The following is a 21,032-nucleotide window of genomic DNA, read 5'->3' on the forward strand; positions in this document are numbered from 1 at the left end:
GTCATAAAGAGGCCATCCAGCCATACTGGCTCAGGAATTCCAGGGCTTGTTTGTCAATTATGGACTTCAGTTCCCAGAATTCCTGAGCCAGTATGGCTGGCTGGCCCCTTTATGACTTGTGGACTTCAACTCCCAGAATTCTTGAGCCAGCCATCACAAGTAATAAAGGGGCCATACTGGCTCAGGAATTCTGGGAATTGAAGTCTACAAGTCATGAAGGAGGCCATCCAGCCATACTGACCCAGGAATTCCAGGGCTTGTTTGTCAATTCTGGATTTTAACTCCCAGAATTCCTGAGCCAGACATCACAAGTCCTAAAGGGGCCATCCAACCATGCTGACCCAGGAATTCTGGGAGTTGAAGTCCACAAGTCATGAAGGGGGCCAACCAGCCATACTGACCCAGGAATTCTGGGAGTTGAAGTCCACAACTCATGAAGAGGGCCATCCAGCCATACTGACCCAGGAATTCTGGGAGTTGAAGTCCACAAGTCATGAAGGGGGGCCATCCAGCCATACTGACCCAGGAATTCTGGGAGTTGAAGTCCACAAGTCATGAAGGGGACCATCCAGCCATACTGACCCAGGAATTCTGGAAGTCCACAAGTCATGAAGGGGGGCCATCCAGCCATACTGACCCAGGAATTCTGGGAGTTGAAGTTCACAAGTCATGAAGGGGGGGCATCCAGCCATACTGACCCAGGAATTCTGGGAGTTGAAGTCCACAAGTCATGAAGGGGGGCCATCCAGCCATACTGACCCAGGAATTCTGGGAGTTGAAGTCCACAAGTCATGAAGGGGGGCATCGTTCCACACCCCTGTCCTCAGAGGTCCGTATCCTTGGTAGGAACTGAAACCTCCACATCACAGAGAAACCAAACCCACCAGAATATAGTCAGTGAGCTGAGATTTTACTGAGGCGAATTTAATACCACCGAGTTATTTACAATCCAGAGAGGAGCCTTCCCGTGTCTAAAGCCGTTTTCTCCGGGGACGACAAAGGTGGGCTTCATTTCGGTCAGGCAGGAGAGGGTCAGGGGCTCCCACTGGATCTTGGAAGCAGGCCACCCCTGAATCCTGGGAAGGGGCTGGTTTTTCCAGTCATCTGCAAGGGAAAGCGGACACAGGGGAAAAGTGACGGAGCCATCTCTGTTTACAGGCAGGTCCTCCACTTAAGACCACAGTGGAGCCCGGAATTTATGCTGCTAAATGAAACATTTACTGCCCTCACGGAGTGAGGAGGCGGGGGGGGCATTTTTCAGGAGGGAAGGGATGTATTGCAGAGGAATAAGAGGCAACTTAGCCCGGATCTTATGTGTGAGAGAAAGAGGGTGAAGACAGACCCTGCCTAACGGTTCCCAGAGAATATTGTAGATTCAGATCGCACGGTCTTCCTTTCGGCAAGATTCCGTCTAGAGGTGTGGAACAAGACAGGTAATCCTGGACTCACGACCACGACAGGGCCCCAAATTTCTGTGGCTAAGTGAGACAATTATGAAGTGAGTTCTCCCCCCCTTCTCCCACCCCTTTATTGCCACAATTTGTTAAGTGAATCACTGCAATTGTTAACCTGGCTTCCCCCATTGACTTTGCTTGTCAGAAGGTCGCAAAAGGGGATCACGTGATCCCTGCACGCTGTGCAACTGTCGTAAATATGAGCCAATTGCCAAGCCTCTGGATTTTGATCATGTGATCCTGGGGATGCTACAATGGTCGTAAGTGTGAAAAACAGTCACTTTTTTTCAGTGCCGTTGTAATTTAGAATGGTCACTAAATGAAGTGTTGTAAGGAGAGGACTACCTGTATCGGCAAGATTAAAGCCAATATTTAGGATTTGTCGCCACGGCCCATTCCCCCGCCCCAACAAGTCCCTGTTCCTATAGCCCAGGAGTCTACAAACCTGGCCCTTTTATGATTTGTGGACTTCAACTCCCAGAATTCCTCAGCCAGCCATGCTGGCTGAGGAATTCTGGGAGTTGAAATCCCCAAGTCATAAAAGGGCCAGGTATGAAGACCCCTGCTATAGCCATTAAGAGGCCACATCTTACCTAATCTGGAATGAAGGTGCAACTGGGGATACAACCTTTGCAAACGCCTCTCGGCGTAATTTTTGGAAAAACGGGCTTCGCCTTTGAAATCCTTCTTGTTGGTAAACCTGCTTCAAAGAAGAGATACGTTTGTTGAAAATGGGACAATCTCTTTTTGCACGATCAACAATCCCAATTTGGGCCACCGAGCTGCGTCAGGCGGCTAACAAAAGATTTGCTAAAAAGGATTTTTTTAAAAAATAAAAAATAAATAAATCTCCATATCTCGAATTTCTGCCCAGAAAAAGCACTTGTGGAGATGAAGCACCTCCTTCTCAGGAATAACGATGGGGAACGTATTGAAAAGAGAAGGAAAAATTAAGAATTTCCCAGAGTAAATGTCTACGGAGTTTCTCAGCCATCCAGATCATGGTTGTCCCAAAGATGTTTGGTGTTTTTTTCTTCCCAAAAGGCACCTGGACTTTGTTCTTCCTTGAAGATGTTTTGCTTCTCGTCCAAGAAGCTTCTTTGGTTCTGACCGAATGGTGGAAGATGGAAGGATTTATAATCCTTGCAGTCATCCGGTTGTTGGTACTCTTCCCAAGAGTCATTGAGGCTACTTGGAGGTTTTTCTGTGCGCTCAGGGTCACCCAAACAGTGCAAATGGGTGCAGAGCCTTCTTGGAACTGCTGAAAGGACTATGTCCCCCGGCGGGAGAAAAACTGGATGGCGGAGAGAGCGACCGCCGCACACGTCTGCTGGCGCCGCGGTCGCAAACCGGAAGCCCGGTCTTAATGTAGAAAGCTGTTCAGTCTAAATGCAGATGGCCTCTTTGACCCCTCCTTCAAATCACTGGTACTCTGTGCCCAGAATGTGGACTTTGCCGTCTTCAAAAGAGAGCACGGATAAACCTCCAAGCAGGCTCAATAACTCTCAGGAAGAGTACTAACGACCAGATGACTTTGCTTGTCAGGAGGTAGCAAAAGGGGGATCCCATGCCCCCGGGGCGCTACAACCATCATAAATATGAGTCAGTCGCCAAGCGTCTGAATTTTGATCCCATGACTCCGGGGATGCTTACAACGGGTCGTAAGTGTGAAACTAGGGTGCTAAGTCCCCTTTTTCCCAGGGCCCTTGCAACTTCGAAGAGTCAGTAAGAGAGACGTGAAGAATCCCCCGCTGTCACTCCTGATTCGGGGCCCCACATCTCTAAAGCTACTTTAACAGGGAAGGAAAAAAAACCCCATGATGCACAGCCTGCAGGAGTCGGTACCTGAGTTGGGTAGGGATTTTCAGCTTTTTGGCTTCCATCCTTGGGGCTTCCTTGGACGAGCCCCCCAACGGGGGTAAGCCGCGTGGGGTTTGATCCCGGAAGCTCTGCAGGAAAGGGTGGGTGGGAAAGGAAGACCGTCAGTGCCCTCATGAAGTTTGGGCCCCTTGGATACAACCAGTCCTCAATGTATGACCATTACCGAGCCCGGAATTACGGTCAAGTTGTGTTGGTCGTTAAGCGGGTCACCCTGTGGCGGTGCCCAGTTCTTACCACCTTCTGTATAGCATGCTAGCCTAGGGAGAACCCCAAACTGGTTTTTGTTCATCCAATTTTAGGATTAAAACAGGGGGTTGGCCTAGATGGCCTCTGAGGTCCCTTCCAGTCCTGCTATTGTGTTATTCTGATTAAGTAAAGTAAAGGATACAGCCACTCTCTGGATTCCCTCCTTTTAAATGTGATAGGACATTTTTCCTTCCTTCCTTCCTTCCTTCCTTCCTTCCTTCCTTTCCTTTTTTTCTTTCTTTTTCTATTTTCCTTCCTACCTACCTATCCACCTACTTACCTATCTTCCCCTTCCTTGCTTCCTTCCTTCCTACCTTCCTATCTACCTACTCACCTACTTACCTATCTTCCCCTCCTTCTCTCCTTCCTTCCTTCCTTCCTTCCTTCCTTCCTTCCTTCCTTCCTTTTTCTTTTTCTCTTTTCCTTTCTTCTCCTTTCTTCCTACCTACCTACCTACCTACTTACCCACCTACTTACCTATCTTCCTTCCTTCCTTTTCCTTCCTTCCTTCTTTTCTTTCTTTTTCTATTTTCCTTTCTCCTGCTCCTTCCTTCCTACCTACCCACTTCCTTCCTTCCTTCCTTCCTTCCTTCCTTCCTTCCTTCCTTCCTTCCTTCCTTCCTCCCTCCCTCCCTCCCTCCCTCCCTCCCTCCCTCATCTCATTCCTTCAATTCATTCGTCCGTCCATTCTTTTTTCCCTTGGGCGAAAGGGAAGTTTCCCCCTTACCCTCTTGGACCAGTCTTCCGGGAAGTACTGGAAAGGGGTGGCCAGGTGCTTGCCGGAGACCAGCAGAGGAAACGGGCTGTTGGTGACGATCAGTGCCGTCTTGTCCTGGTTGAACTCCGAGGACCTGAGCATGATGGCTGTGTCCCTCCGGTGCTGCTCCAGGCGCTCTTCAAAATCCGCATCGGTCGGAGGGATGAAATATTGGGTCTGGCCAGGGGCAGAAAACGTCCAGTTGCACGCAAAGTGGGGTGCCGTGAAAAAGTTCGAACCCTCTCACCCCCTTTCCCCAAAGCTCAATGAGAGCATGGTGGTGGTGGTCCTATATTCTCCCCCCACCTCCCCAAAATTTCCATTTCTCTCCTCCTCTCATTCTACCCCATTCCTCCTGTTTTTTTTTTTAAAAAAATGTTTTATTATTATTATTGTTATGTTTAAAAAATTCCACTTCTACATTGAACAGTGTGCTGTCTAGGTGTACGAGTATTAAAACATAATAAACATTTTTATTTTATTTTAATCCCATTTATATCCCGCCCTTCTCCGAAGACTCAGGGCGGCTTACAATCTAAGCACAAATTAATGTGCTTAGCAATAATATTCATTAATAATCATTAATATTATCGCAGTAAAATCGAGGACTAGGAAATAGCAATCAAAAGGTTACAAAGAGCAGGACACCCACACACCCCCACTGGCATTAGTTACCTAACAATCGGAGTATTTACTAATCCATTATAAATCTTGCTCACATCATCCACCCGTTCTCGGATTTCCAACTTTCTAGCCCCTGTTTTGATCGGCTAACCATTGATAAAATAAGTCCCGCGTCATATCATATTCCATTTCTTCTTTTTCCTGAATTTTGAACCTTAACCCAGGGCTTTTCAACCAGTGGTACGGGTACCACCTGTGGTACATCAGCACCTGGCAGGTGGTAGGCGACCGTCCTAGGAAAGTGGCAGCGGGGGAGGGGAATGAGCTGAACCGGCGGCAGCACCGCACAAGCCTGAGCGAGAGACGGCTGGAGCTGCAGGGCTGTCGGGGCTCAGCGGAAGCGCCGGGATCAGCGCCAGGATCCAGCTGGAGCTCAACGCTGATCCTGGCGCTTTTGCTGAGCCCAGAAGAAGCGCCGATCAGCTGGAACGTTGCAGCATCTCCAGGGTCTTGTGATTTACATTCAGGTGCTTGGCAACCGATTCATACTTATGACGGTCACAGTGTCCCAGGGTCACGTGAAGTGACCAAAACCTGCTGCAACCACCCAGCAGACGGGGGGGGGGGAATAAAAACCAAACACCCCCCACCCCACCCCCGCTGCCAATCCTCAACCGAAATGCTCACAACAACGAAAACCTCGGACAGGAGGAAGAGCGCCGCCGGGCGGGCGGGCAGGCGTCTTGCTCGGCTGTGGCTTGGGTGGCACTTTTTTCAGGGCCATTGTAACTCGGAACAGTCGCTAAGCGAACTGTTGTAAGTCGAGGACTACCTGTACTTCATCACTTTTTTTTCCTTTTTTGGGGTGTGTGTGTGTGTGGCATCAAGTTTTTGACACCTTTGTGGGCGACTGGTGGTACTGGGATGTTGCCATATCCTAAAAAGTGGTAAAATGGGTGAAAAGGTTGAAAAGCCTTTACCTTAACCTATCTGTTTCTGCGCATTCCAGTATTTTTTTAAAAAATTCTATTCTCCTCTGTAGGAGTTTCTTCATTTTCCCCCCCAAAAAATGGGCATATACTATCCTAGCTACCCCATCCCTTAACCTGGTCCTTAAACCTCAGTTATCCCATTTCCCTCGTGTGGAAAGAAACATCTTGTCCCTTTCTGGGTGATCTCCAGGGATTCCCTTCTTGTTCCTCCAGCTCTGAAGACTGGACTAAATGGCTTCACCAATCAGCTCGCTTGGCCTTGACACAGCCATTGTGAGGTGCCACCTCGGCGCAGCTCACAAGGGACCTCACACCACTGAAGAAGCTTCTTGGAAGAGAAGCCGAAGGTTTTCAAGAAGAAGAAAAACTGAGGCAGTCCAGCTGCCTTTTGGAAAAAGCACCTTGGGGCACCTCCCCACACGAACTTTGTATAAATGCAGGAGCTGGAGAGGAATTTTGAGGAACGTCAACTCTCTGTGAAAGAGGATCGAGTTGGGACAGACATTGTCTAACCAGTGTTTTTCAACCTTGGCAACTTGAAGATGGGTGGACTTCAACTCCCAGAATTGCCCAGCTGTCTCAAGAACTTGAAGATGGGTGGACCTCAACTCCCAGAATTCACCAGCTATCTCAAGAACTTGATGATGGGTGGATTTTAACTCCCAGAATCCCCCAGCTGTCTCAAGAACCTGAAGATGGATGGACTTCAAGTCCCAGAATTCACCAGCTGTCTCAAGAACTTGAAGATGGGTGGACTTCAAGTCCCAGAATTCACCAGCTGTCTCAAGAACTTGAAGATGGGTGGACTTCAAGTCCCAGTATTCACCAGCTGTCTCAAGAACTTGAAGATGGGTGGACTTCAAGTCCCAGAATTCACCAGCTGTCTCAAGAACTTGAAGATGGGTGGACTTCAACTCCCAGAATTCCCCAGCTATCTCAAGAACTTGAAGATGGGTGGATTTTAACTCCCAGAATCCCCCCGCTGTCTCAAGAACCTGAAGACCGGTGGACTTCAGCTCCCAGATTTCTACAGCTATCTCAAGAATGTGAAGACGGGTGGACTTCAACTCCCAAAATTCCCCCGCTGTCTCAACCATTTGAAGGCTGGTTGACGTCAGCTCCCAGAATTCCCTAGCTTTCTCAAGAACGTGAAGATGGGTGGATTTTAACTCCCAGAATCCCCCAGCTGTCTCAACAACCTGAAGACCGGTGGACTTCAAACTCCCAGAATTCCCCAGCTCTCTCAACAATTTGAAAACGAGTGGACTTTCAACTTCCCAGAATTCCCCAGCTCAAACTCCACTGGCTCAGACTCCAACAACTTCACAGCCATCTCAGCAACTTTAAGACCTGTAGACTTTGTCTCCCAGAATTCCCCAGCCAGTGCTGGCTGGGGGAATTCTGGGAGTCGAAGTTCCACAGGTCTTGAAGTTCCCCTTGTGGACAAAGACTGCCCTAACCAAAGTTAGTTTCCGGAAAGGACATTTTCAGACAGTGTTGAACTTCCCTCTTGCGAATGACCCATGATAAATTAAACCTTTTCCTTCTTTCGCTTAAAAAAACCCCAAAACATTATTTACCAGATTCGGATGGGGAGAGAAATGCAGCTCGTGCATCAAAAAGAAACTGCTCATCGTGCACAAAATTGACCTGAAAGTAAAATAAATCTTGTAAATATTTTTTTTTCCCCCTCCTTGGACAAGGTTTGAAATTCTGACGCACCCAGTTCTTTTCTCAGATGGCGGGAAAGTCTATTTTTCTTTTTAATGAGCAGAAGGGTTGGAATATTTTGGTACATGGGTGATGTTTGGGAGATTCCTAGAAACAATTTCCAAAAAAAAATAATAATCCAGTACTCAGAAAAATGCAGCTAGTCCTCAGTTTTCAGGCCACAGACGAGCCCGAAGTTTATATTGCTAAGGGGGAAATTTGCTCTTCAGAAGAGTCACAAAAGGGGGAATCACGTGACCCCGGGACGCTGTGACCGTCATAAGTATGAGTCAGTTGTCAGGCATCCAAATGGGGGCCACGTCACTATGGAGAAGCTGCAACGGTCATAAGTGTGAAAAACGGTCACAGGTCCCTTTTCTTTCCCCCCAGTGCCGTTTGTCCGAAATGCCCTAGGGGTTTCCCTGTTTGAGCAGCGGGTTGGTCTAGATGACCTCCAAAGGTCCCTTCCAACTCTGTTTTTGCAATTGTCATTTGTGGAATGTTGTCTTGGAGCGATATTTTCTGCCGTTCAGTTCTCACGTGTCATTCATGCCTTTCATTCTTTGACCCCTTGCTTTCACGTGTCATTAATGACATATTCGCCTCTACTGGATGTATGTGGGCGCTTCATCACTGGAGATTTTTAAGAAGAGGCTAGACCAGGGGTCTTCAAACTTGGCCCTATTATGACTTGTGGACTTCAACTCCCAGAATTCCTCAGCTAGGCACGCTGGCTGAGGAATTCTGGGAGTTGAAGTCCACAAGTCATAAAAGGGCCAAGTTTTCTCTGAAATGGTTTATAGGACATTCTCCTGCTTGATTCTATTCTATTCTGTCCTGTTCTGTTCTATATTTTCTATTCTGTTCTATTCTATTATCAATAAAGATTCTATTCTATTTTCCTTTTATTCTATTCTATTCTACTCTGTTCTATTCTATATTTTCTATTCTATTCTATTCTATCATCAATAAAGATTCTATTCTATTCTGTTCTATTCTGTTCTATATTTTCTATTCTATTCTATTCTATTCTATTCTATTCCCTATTTTCTATTCTATTCTATTCTATTCTATTCTATTCTATTCTATTCTATTCTATTCTATTCCATATTTTCTATTCTATTCTATTCTATTCTATTCTATTCTATTCTATTCTATTCTATTCTATTCTACATTCTATTCTATTCCATTCTATTCCATTCTTTATGTTATTCTATTCTATTCTATTCTATTCTATTCTATTCTATTCTATTCTATTCTATTCTAAATATTCTATTCTGTTCTGTTCTATTTTCCTTTTATTCTATTCTATTCTATTCTATTCTATTCTATTCTATTCTATTCTATTCTATTCTATTCTATTCTATTCTATTCTATTCTATTCTTTTTATTTGATTTGATTCTAATTCTATATTCATCATTTGTTTCTGTACCCTATAAAAACACTCCATCCCCTTTAACAAACACTTTTTGCTTGGCCTAAATTACTTGGCAATTCATGCGCACAGCTGGGGCAGGAAACTGCTTGTCAAAGCTAAAAGTGCCTCTCTCTTTCCTTCAAATTCAAGGGTCAGTTTCTTATCAGCTCCCGGCCAAACTCCGGATGTCAAACCTTAACCTCAAAATGGAAGGAGCTGACTAACCGAGCGTGCACGAAAGCTGTGCCAACACAGCCGGATGTTGCAGATCAAACAGAAGCACCTGTAACAGGGGCAAAGTTCACCTGGACAGGTAAAGAACTTAAGACTCACCGGCTAGGGAAGGAGCAGAGAAGTTCCGGAGAACGTGTCCTACAGGATGTCCCCAAGGTTTGAGAGGGCCTGGAGAACTAGGGGGAATCCGCCGGCATCTGGAACAGCAACCCAAGGTCCTTCCTTGGTCGACATGAGGTGTGACCCACAAACCCCACCCCACCCCACCCCCACCCCACAATTCCTGTCTATTTTGGGAAGGGGGTTTCCGAGTCAGCCATGTCTGAATTGAGTTGAGGAGCGACAGTTGGGACTGTTACAGGAAGAGTTGCAAAGTTCCACGTATGGAACCGCTTCCTTCCGCTCTGTGATTAGAACACAGATTCACAGGAAGGACAACGAGGACCAGTCCGACTTTTGCGCTAGGCCAGGAGACCGATTCGAACCCCCGTGAGAGGCGGCTTGCTATTAAAGGAATAATAAGAGTTGAAAGGGACCTTAAAAATCTCCTAGTCCAGGCCAAAGGCCCTCAACCGTTCCAGACCAAGGGCTGTCCAGTCTCTTCTTGAGAACCTCCAGCGTTGGAGCCCCCACAACTTCTGGTGGCAGGTTGTTCCACTGGTTAATTTTTCTCACTGTCGGGGCCAAACACGAAGAACGGTTGGATATGGCTAGTCTATGGCTGTCAGCACGGCAGGAGGCGCGGGACTGGACTGCATTTGGCGGGAAAGCCTGGTTTAAACAAGTTTGACAGCCCTGGGCTATAGCCAGACCTGGCGGGAAGCCAGGGTTTAAAACGATTGGCTACCTGCGCTGGCGGGAAGCCCAGGTTTGAATCTACTGGTTGGCATTCACCTGGGCAGGTATAAAAGCACGCCAGGTTAAACCCCTTGTTAAGCTAGCGAATCCTGACTCCAATAAAGAATCCTTCCGACAACCCGAGTGTTCCTCTTTGTGACCACGCGATCTTACAGGCTAGTCCAGGGGTCGGCAACCTCGGCTCTTTTATGACTCGTGGACTTCAACTCCCAGAATTCCTGAGCCAGCTATGCTGGCTCAGGAATTCTGGTAGTTGAAGTCCACGAGTCATAAAAGAGCCGAGGTTGCCGACCCCTGGGCTAGTCTATTGAAAAGAAGGACTGGGGGGGCACGATAGCAGTCTTCCAGGATTTGAGGGGCTGTCACAAGGAAGATGGGGGTGGTCAATCTCTTCTCCAAAGCGCCTGAAGGCAGGACAAGGAGCAACGGATGGGAACTGACCAAAGAGAGAAGCAACCTGGAATTAAGGAGAAACTTCCTGACAGTGAGGACAATTATCCGGTGGAACAGCCTGCCTCCAGAAATCGCGGGCGATTTTTAAGAAGAGGCTAGACAGTCACTTGTCTGAGACGGTGTAGGTTCTCCTGCTTGACCAGGGGGCTGGACTAGAAGACCTCCAAGGTCCCTTCCAGCTCTATTCTATTCTAATTATTCTCCCCAGCCCCTGAAGGCAGGACAAGAAGTAACAGACGGAAACTGACCGAGGAGAGAAGCAACCTAGAACTAAGGAGGAATTTCCTGAGAGTGAGGACAATTAGCCAGCGGAACGACTTGCCACCAGACATTGTGGGTGCTCCATCAGGGGAGGTTTTCAAGAAGAGAGACTGGACAGCCGTTTGTCTGAAATGGTATAGGGTTTCCTGCCTGAGCAGGGGGTTGGACTAGATGACCTCCACGGTCCCTTCTAACTTTATTATTATTATTATTATTATTATTATTATTATTATTATTATTATTATTATTATTATTATTATTATTATTATTATTATTATTAAATGTGAGTGAGTTGCCAAGCGTCTGAATTGTGATCCCGTGACCGTGGGGGGATGGTTGCATTGGTCGTAAGTATGAAAACAGTCATACATAAGACACCTTTTTCAGTGCCATGGTCACTTTGTAACGCTCACTAAAGGAAGGGTTGTAAGTCTACTTTTAACTTGGATCAAGAACACATAAAAATCGCTCCCCCCCCAAATTCCCTGTTATCCGTTGGAATGCAAAAGATTCAGATGGGAAGAATGACCATTCTGGGGTTTTATATACAGTATATAGGGACGCGGTGGCTCACTGGGTTAGGACGCTGAGCTTCTCGATCAGAAGGTCGGCAGTTTGGCGGGTCGAATCCCGAGCACCGCGTAACAGAGTGAGCACCTGTTACTCGTCCCAGCTTCTGCCAACCTAGCAGTTCGAAAGCACGTAAAAAATGCAAGTAGAAAAATAGGGACCGCTACGGTGGGAAGGTAACAGCGTTCCGTGCGCCTTTGGCGTCTAGTCATGCCGGCCACATGACCACGGAGACGTCCTCGGACAAGCGCTGGCTATCTTTTGACAGATGGAGTAAAAAAATTTTAAAAAAATTGGGAAATCGTGAGAGAAACTCGAGTTGACAAAACAGAGCTGTAGACGCTGCTCCATTTTTCTTGTCAGCTTTGACGGGATGCCGAGTGGGGATTATCAGCTGAAGTTGGCGTATTTACAAAATTCAGATAAGAATTCCGTCTTGGCCTGGAATTACTGTTGACAGGAATTCTGTAAACCTCTCCTCTGACACTGTGTGTGTGTGTTTGTGTGTGTGTGTGTGTGTGTGTGTCAACCCAGAATAAACAGGACAATATTTGTCCTAGCAACCCTCTCAACGTTATTTGTACGTTGCTGTCGAAAGAGGACATTTTTCACATCTGCAGGCAAAAAAGCACAGCTGCTCATCAAACTGACTTTCCTGAGAATTTCCCCTGAAACGTTTATTCATCGTGGTTGTTGTTCCGTTCTCATCCTTCCCATTTAAAAAATTTGAACAGTGGTTCTTTGAAATATCTGCTATTTTTCTTCTTTCTTTTTTTTTTAAATTTTACTGATGGAAGATGGTCTGAGTTAGGGAAGCTTTAGGTCAAGGGTCCCTAAGCCCTGGTCCGTGGACCAGTAGCGGGCCACGGCATCGCGGCAACCGGTCCACACAAACAAGCCAAGCCCCATCTGCAACATGCAGGCATCACACAAAACGACACACCCTCCGTTCCGTGGAAAAACCTCTCTCCACGGAACTGGTCCCCGGGCCCCGAAAGGTTGGGGCTTTAGGTAACAATTTTAGGGAGAAATCCAATTGAGAGCTGCGTTCCAGCATGTCCTGTGATCCAAATTCAGACATTTGGCAAATGACTCATGCTTATGACGGTCGCAGCATCCCGGGGTCCTGTGATCCACTTTTGCGACCTTCTGATAAGCAAACTCCATAGGGGGGGGAGCCCGATTTGCTGACCAGCTGGGTGCCTAATTAATCGAGGGCGGTGATTCACTTAATAACCTTGGCAAGAAAAGGTCGCAAAATAGGGCAAAACTCACTTAACAATTGTTTCACTTAGCAACGGAGCCCTTTGGGGAGGGTCTCTGAGCTTGGTGGTTTTCTTGCAGACGTTTCATAGCCTGACTAGGGAACAGCATCACCCGCGCTAGAAGAGAATGAAGAGGAAAAAAGAGAATGAAGAGGGAGGGAGGGAGGGAGAGAGGATGTGAGGTATGTAAGTGTAAGGGCTATTGCTAAGTCGGAAGGAAGGAAGGAAGGAAGGAAGGAAGGAAGGAAGGAAGGAAGGAAGGAAGGAAGGAAGGAAGGAGGGAAAGGGAAAAAAGGAAGGAAGGAAGGAAGGAAAAGAAAGAAAGAAAGAAAGAAAGAAAGAAAGAAAGAAAGAAAGAAAAAGATAGATAGATAGATAGATAGATAGATAGATAGATAGATAGATAGATAGATGGATGAAGGGAAAGGGGAAAAAGGAAGGAAGCAAGGAAAGAAGGAAAGAAGGAAGGAAGGAAGGAAGGAAGGAAGGAAGGAAAGAAAGAAAGAAAGAAAGAAAGAAAGAAAGAAAGAAAGAAAGAGATAGATAGATAGGTGAAGGGAAAGGGGAAAAAGGAAGGAAGGAAAGAAGGAAAGAAGGAAAGAAGGAAGGAAGGAAGGAAGGAAGGAAGGATGAAGGGAAAGGGAAAAAAGGAAGGAAGGAAGGAAGAAGGGAAAGAGAAAAAAGGAAGGAAGGAAGAAAAAGAATGAAAAAGATAGATAGATAGATGAAGGGAAAAGGAAGGAAGGAAGGAAGGAAGGAAGGAAGGATGAAGGGAAAGGGGAAAACAGAAAGGAAGGAAGGAAAGAAGGAAAGAAAGAAAGAAAGAAAGAGAAAGAAAGAAAGAAAGAGAAAGAAAAAGAAAGAAAGAAAGAAAGAAAGAAAGAGAAAGAAAGAAAGAAAGAAAGAAAGAAAGAAAGAAAGAAAGAAAGAAAGAAAGAAAGAAAGAAAGAAAGAAAGAGCCATCGGGCTGGCTTTCTTCCAGAGGTCTCATGACCCAACTAGGGAACAGCATCCATTCTAGAAAGGGGCGGGGGGGGGGGAGATGCTCCTCCATGTTTAGAGACCATCTATACACGAGTTTGCCTCTTTCCCTCCGGGGCGGTTCCTTGGCTCAGGCTGTCCTTTTTCCGCTCGACCCTTTCCTTGGGTTTTCAGGGCAATTAATAATCATAAGCTTAAAAAAAGCAAGCAAGCAAGCAAACAAAGGCCAGAAGCCATCCATCCTCTCCAGCCAGCAGCACTCAGATAACCTCGTTCGTGTGAACGGGGCAAATTCCCCCTCCCGCTTCCCAGGAAGGCGACAGCACCCAGCTGGCTCGGAAGGGCAAACCGGGTCGCCGGCTCCGCCGCCGGGGAACCTTCCCTCCCGGTCCGGAGCTCGTCTGAAGCCAGTTGCGGGCGACCCTCCCTCGCACCCTTCCGCGACCCCCTCCCGGCTCCAGGGCGCAGCGGGCCCCGCCTTCCCCAACCTGGCGCCCGCTGCAAAGCGCCTGCCCGTCCCCGAGCCAAGCGACCGGAGGAGGAGGAGGAGGAGGAGGAATCGGGAGAGGCGCCGGCCCTCTGCCCATGCTCAGAGACCCGCTGCGCCTCTGCGCCGAGGAGGCATCCCCTCCCGCGCCTTCCTGCGCCCAATCCCCGCCCCGTCCCGCGGGCGCAAAGCGAAAGAGAAAGCGGAGCTCCGCCGCCGCCGCCGCCGCCGCCTCCTCCTGCTCCGCCGGGCCATGTTGCGCTGCGCTCCGCTGGGCAGAGCCGCTGCGCCCCATCCGGACCCCTTGGGCGCAGCCGGCTCTGCGCTACCCGGCCGGCGGCTGCTCCGGCTGCTCCTGCTCGGCTTGCTCCTGGACGGGGCCGCCGCCGCTGCCTCGCACCTCGGCGTGGGTAAGTGGCTCTCCGGGGCGTGTGCAGAGGGCTGGCGCGTTCCCTCGAACCCGGGACCGGTCCGATCCACCCGCCGCCTCTTCCCTGCTAGCTGGCCGGCAAGAGCGGAGGAGCGGCCGGGTTGTTGGAGTTGACCCAGCTGGGCGTTTGACAACGTGCTATGTCCCGGTTTCCTAACCTGGCCAGGGGTCTGGGAAGGTTGGTGTGCAATACCTGTGCAATAGGTTGGTGTGCAATACCTGTGCAATAGGTTGGTGTGCAATACCTGTGCAATTCCGTACCAGGTAAGGAAAACAAGAGCAGTAGTTCTCGACTTAACCACCATTCAGTTAATGACCAAAGTTACCGGCCCTGGGTGAGGGGAGGAAAAAAAAAGGTGAGGTTTGCCAGGTCCTCAGACTTACAACCGTCGCTTCGCAGCTGCCCTGTATTCCCAGGCGGTCCCAGTGTGCCCTCGAACCCGGGAACGGTCCGATCCACCCACCGCCGCTTGCCCTGCTAGCTGTCGGGCAAGAGGGGAGGAGCAGCCGGGTTGTTGGAGCTGACCCAGCTGGGCGTTTGACAACGTGCCGGGCGTTTGGACTATGTCCCGTTTTCCTAACCTGGCCAGGGGTCTGGGAAGGTTGGTGTGCAATACCTGGAGATTCCAGGTAAGGAAAACAAGAGCTCCGGGACGTTCTCTGATTTAACAACCATTCAGTTAATGACCAAAGTTACCGGCCCTGGGGTGGGGTGGTGGAAAAAAAGGTGAGGTTTGCCAGGTCCTCAGACTTACAACCGTCGCTTCGCAGCTGCCCTGTATTTCCAGGCGGTCCCAGCGTGCCAGGTGTATTTCCAAAATAATCAAAATGCCAGCAAGGACTGTGATGTGGAGGCTATTGTACATCTTGGCACTAATGATCTGTCCCAAAAAGATGTACTCTCTGTGCAGAATGATTTCCAGAGCTTGGGGCAGGAACTTAGCAGAATAGGCTGTAGGCTTACTGTGGCTCAGTGGGTTAGGAAGCTGAGCTTGTCGATCGGAAGGTCGGCAGTTTGGCGGGTCGAATCCCGAGTGCCGCGTAACAGAGTGAGCACCTGTTACTCGTCCCAGCTTCTGCCAACCTAGCAGTTCGAAAGCACGTAAAAATGCAAGTAGAAAAATAGGGACCACTACGGTGGGAAGGTAACAGCGTTCCGTGCGCCTTTGGCGTCTAGTCATGCCGGCCACATGACCACGGAGACGTCCTCGGACAAGCGCTGGCTCTTCGGCTTTGAAACGGAGATGAGCACCGCCCCCTAGAGTTGGAAACGACTAGCACGCATGTGCGGGGGAAACTTTACCTTTACCTAAGGAGCAAAATGGAAAAGGCCAGCGTATAGCAGAAATTAATATGTGGCTAAAGGAGTGGTGTAAAGGAGAAGGCTTTGGTTATATTAGTCACGATGTCTGTAGCTGGTCCAATGAAAAAATGTATAAAAGAGATGGTCTGCATCCATCCAAGAAAGGGACTGAGTTACTTGGCAATAAAATCACAGCTTTTTTTGGAGGAACATTTAAACTAAATAATGGGGATAGTGAGTTAATTGATACAGAACATCACTGTCCCCGGCAATCTGAGAAAATAGGGGAAGCCAGGCACCACACAAGTTATGCAGCAAGTAAACACAGCGTCAGTCATAAAGGACTCAAATGTCTATACGCCAATGCACAGAGTATGAACAGTAAGCAGGGTGAACTAGAAATTCAGGTACATGAGGGCGGATATGATATTGTTGCCATTACGGAAACATGGTGGGACGAAACCTACCAATGGAACACACAGCTAGAGGGATTTAAACTATTTAAAAGAAACAGACTAAACAAAAGTGGAGGAGGAGTTGATCTCTATATGCCTGGAGGCGGTTCAGGTCTGGATGGGGAGAAACAGGCTTCGTCTCAATCCCGCCAAGACTGAGGGGCTGTGCATATCGGCATCTCGGGTTAACCAACTTATTCTACCTCTAACGATGGGGGGTGAGGTGTTACCCCCCGTTGATAGGGCTCGCAACCTGGGCGTCCTCCTGGACTCACGGCTCAATTTTGAAGACCATATAGGAGCCGTGGCCGGGGGGGCTTTTGCCCACGTTCGCCTGGTGCGCCAGTTGCGTCCCTATCTGGACCGAGACGCCCTACGCACAGTTACTCATGCGCTTGTGACCTCCCGTTTGGACTACTGTAACACTCTCTACATGGGGCTGCCCTTGAAGACCACTCGGAGGCTTCAACTGGTGCAGAATGCGGCCGCGCGAGTTGTAATGGGGGTCTCCCGATACTCCCATGTAACACCTCTACTCCGCGAGCTGCATTGGCTTCCGGTTGCCCTCCGGGTGAAATTCAAGGTGCTGGTTATCACCTATAAAGCCCTACATGGCCTGGGTCCTGGGTATTTGAGGGAACACCTGCTGCCGGCATCAAACGCCCTTCGCCCAGTGCGCTCCCACAGGGAGGGTCTGCTCAGGGTCCCGCCGGTAAGAGATTGCCGGCGGGTGACGCCCAGGGATAGGGCCTTCTCAGTGGGGGCGCCTGCCCTCTGGAACCAGCTGCCGGTGGAGCTGAGGACTGCCCCCGACCTCCGTTCATTCCGCCGGGGCCTGAAGACCTGGCTCTTCGAGCTCTCGGGCCCAGGCTGAGGAGACATTCATTTTAATTGGGGTTTTTAATAGTACAGGGTTGATTTAATATTTTTTAAATTGGGTTTTAACTTTTGTATGGTTGATTTTTAACTCCCTGTAAACCGCCCTGAGTCCTCAGGGAAAGGGCGGTATATAAATGCAATTAATAATAATAAAAATATAAGAAATAACTTTATCTCTACAGAAATAGAGCACAACAATGACGAAAACTGTAAACTTGAATGCATTTGGGTCAATATAAAAGGGAGAAAATGACATTGCCATAGGTGTATACTATAGGCCGCCCAACCAAGCAGAGGAAATAGATGAACTTTTGGCTAGTCAGCTAACTAAGGTATGTAGGAAGCACATCACAATAGTAATGGGGGACTTTAATTACCCTGATATCAACTGGGAGACAAACTCTGCACCAAGTGGAAGATCAAACAGATTCCTGACAAACCTAGCAGACAACTTTCTCTCCCAAAAAGTAGAGAAGGGAACTCGGGGATTAGCCATACTGGATTTAATTCTCACTAACAGAGATGAAATGATAGAAGGTGTCGAAGCCACAGGAACCTTGGGGGGAAGTGATCATGCAATATTGGAATTCAACATTCTGGAGGCACAAGCAATAGAACACAGCCAAACTAGAGTCTTGGACTTTAAAAGAGCTAATTTCAATAAACTTAGAGAGACCATGGGAAGAATTCCATGGATGAGAATCCTAAAGGGGAAAACAACTCAAGAAGCTTGGGAAATTTTGAAAAGTGAGATAATAAAGGCCCAGTCTAGTACAATACCAACAAAGAAGAAAAATAACAGCTCTCAAAAGAAACCAGCATGGCTGCATAAAGAACTCTCTGATAAATTGAAAGATAAAAAGGACAAGTATAATTGGAAAGAGGGGCACATAACTAAGTCAGAATATCAGCAAATAGCCCGTGCCTGCAAAGATGAAGTGAGGAAAGCTATGGCTCAAAATGAACTAAGGCTTGCGACCAAAGTCAAAAATAACAAAAAAAAGCTTCTTTCAACATATAAAAAACAAGAAAAAAAGTTAAGGAAATGATTGGTCCATTAGTGGGGGAAAGTGGCAAGAAGGTGACAAGCAATAGGGAGAAAGCAGAACTATTTAATTCGTTTTTTGCATCTGTCTTTACCCAAAGGGAAAAAACAGTCCAACCTACCCAAACCAGTGCCATAAAAAACAGAATAGAAACGCAAGTTAAGATAGGCAAGAAAATGGTAAGTGAGCACCTGTCCAGCCTAGACGAGTTCAAATCATCAGGACCAGATGGATTACACCCCAAAGTTCTCAAGGAACTGGCAGACGTGATCTCAGAACCACTGAACTATATTTTTCAAAGATCCTGGAGCACTGGGGAACTACCAGAGGACTGGAAGAGAGCTGATGTAGTTCCCATCTTCAAAAAAGGGAAAAAAATAGATCCAGGAAACTACAGACCTATCAGCCTGACCTCAATACCTGGGAAGATTCTGGAAAAGATAATCAAACAACAAATCAGCGAACACCTTGATGCAAACAAAGTCATCACTAAAAGTCAACATGGGTTTGTCAAAAACAGATCATGCCAGACAAATCTTATTACATTCTTTGACCAAGTGACAAAATTAGTGGACCAGAGGAACGCTGTAGATATAATTTACTTGGACTTCAGTAAGGCATTTGATAAAGTAGATCACAACCTACTACTTGATAAGATAGAAAAATGTGGGTTAGACAGCATCACCACCAGATGGATTCGTAGCTGGCTGACAGGCCGTACTCAGCGTGGGGTCCTCAATGGAACCGCATCTACATGGAAGGAAGTGTGTAGTGGGGTGCCCCAGGGCTCTGTTCTGGGCCCAGTGCTCTTCCATATCTTCATTAATGATTTGGATGAGGGGATAGATGGGGAACTCATCAAATTTGCAGACGACACCAAGCTGGCAGGAATAGCCAATACTCCAGAAGATAGGCTTAAAATACAGGAGGATCTGGACAGACTTGAACACTGGGCGCTATCTAACAAAATGAAATTCAACGGTGAAAAAAGTAAGGTTCTACATTTAGCAGGAAAAAATCAAATGCATAGGTATAGTATAGGTGGTACCTTGCTCAATAGTAGTAACTGTGAGAGGGATCTCGGAGTCTTAGTAGACAATCACTTCAATATGAGCCAGCAGTGTGCTGCAGCTGCCAAAAAGGCCAACACAATGCTAGGCTGCATTAACAGAGGGATAGAATCAAGATCAAGTGAAGTACTAATACCACTTTACAATGCCTTGGTAAGGCCACACCTGGAATACTGCATCCAGTTTTGGTCACCACGATGTAAAAAAGATGTCGAGACTCTAGAAAGGGTACAGAGAAGAGCAACCAAGATGATTAGGGGACTGGAGGCTAAAATATATAAGGGACGGTTGCTGGAATTGGGTATGTGTAGTTTAATGAAGAGAAGGGTGAGGGGTGACATGATAGCAGTGTTCCAATATCTCAGGGGCTACCACAAAGAAGAGGGAGTCAAGCTATTCTCCAAAGCACCTGAAAGCAGGACAAGAAGCAACGGATGGAAACTAGTCAAGGAGAGAAGCAACCTAGAACTAAGGAGAAACTTCCTGACAGTTAGAACAATTAACCAGTGGAACAACCTGCCTCCAGAAGCAGTGAATGCTCCAACACTGGAAGTTTTTAAGAAGAGGCTGGACAGCCATTTGTCCGAAATGGTATAGGGTTTCCTGCCTGAGTAGGGGGTTGGACTAGATGACCTCCAAGGTCCCTTCCAACTTTATATTATTATTATTATTATTATTATTATTATTATTATTATTATTATTATTATTATTATTATTATTATTATTATCAACGCTGCTAACCTGGAATCTTTTTTGCCTTGGCAACTGATGGAAACATAGCCACGTTTAAGAGTTAGAGGGCGCTGGGAGCGGGGGAGCGGGGGGGGACGTGAACGAGAGTCTAGCTAGACATAACAACACTAAATTAAGTGTGAGAATCAAGGTTACTGAGTCCAGAGCAGATAAAGAATTGGCAGGTCACGAAGACCTGGAGAGGAAGCCCGCCCTTCCAGCTAATTGGGGAATGTGATTTATGACTGAAAATTGGAGGAGGGAATTCTGCTTTGAATGTGCCCAGGAGAGGGGAATTCAGTTTTTTGGCTTCGATTATAGAAGTGCCGATATTCTGCTACTGGAATGTAAGATCCTTGAAGGTAAACAATGCCTCGAAGTTCTTTTGAAGAGTTTCAGCTGTCGGAACCAGGACATCAAGCTCGTGTGATCGCCGTGGGTGGCCTTCCCGGCCAAACCCACTTAACGACCGTGTGATCGCTTAACAACTGCTGTGAATAACCTTAATAACCATGGCCTCCCCCCAAAAAAAATGTTGCAGCCTCCCCAGGGTCACATGACCAAAATCCAGAAGCCTGGCAACTGACTTGTACTTAGGACAGTTGCAATGTCCCGATTGGTTGTGTGTGTGTGTGTGAGAGAGACGTGATCCCCTTTGGCAACCTTCCAACAAGCCAACTCAGTGGGGGGAAGCCGGATTTGCTTAAGGACCGTGTGAGTAAATTAACTGCGGCAGTGATTCACTTAAGAACGGCGGCAAGAAAGGTTGTAAAAGGGGGCAAAACTCCCTCAACAAATGTTTCGCTTGGTGAGAGAAATTTGGGGGGGTCCGTCGTGGTCGTAAGTTGAGGACTACTTGAAACTAAATGCCTGACAAAGGGACGAGGTGGCTCAGTGGGTTAGGACGCTGAGCTTGTCGATCAGAA

At 47.5% G+C, this 21,032-nt stretch overlaps 2 protein-coding genes across 2 annotated transcripts in view; one reads left to right on the forward strand and one right to left on the reverse strand.

The window, feature by feature from the left end:
* The window catches only part of EXOC4 (exocyst complex component 4), a 733,833-nt gene that overhangs the window by 541,802 nt on the left and 170,999 nt on the right, over positions 1–21,032 (forward strand). The gene's annotated exons all lie outside the window — the stretch shown is intronic.
* Positions 911–14,024, reverse strand: TSGA13 (testis specific 13; the record flags this gene model as incomplete). Its single annotated transcript, XM_083365404.1, has 6 exons — positions 13,926–14,024; positions 7,535–7,604; positions 4,309–4,515; positions 3,300–3,415; positions 2,048–2,154; positions 911–1,104 (listed from the first exon to the last, which is right to left on the reverse strand). The coding sequence occupies exons 1-6, from the start codon at positions 13,943–13,945 to the stop codon at positions 911–913; spliced, it is 714 nt and encodes a 237-aa protein (XP_083221530.1). The 5' UTR covers positions 13,946–14,024.

Source organism: Vipera ursinii (assembly GCF_947247035.1).
Source record: "Vipera ursinii genome assembly, chromosome: 6".
NCBI lineage: Eukaryota > Metazoa > Chordata > Lepidosauria > Squamata > Viperidae > Vipera > Vipera ursinii.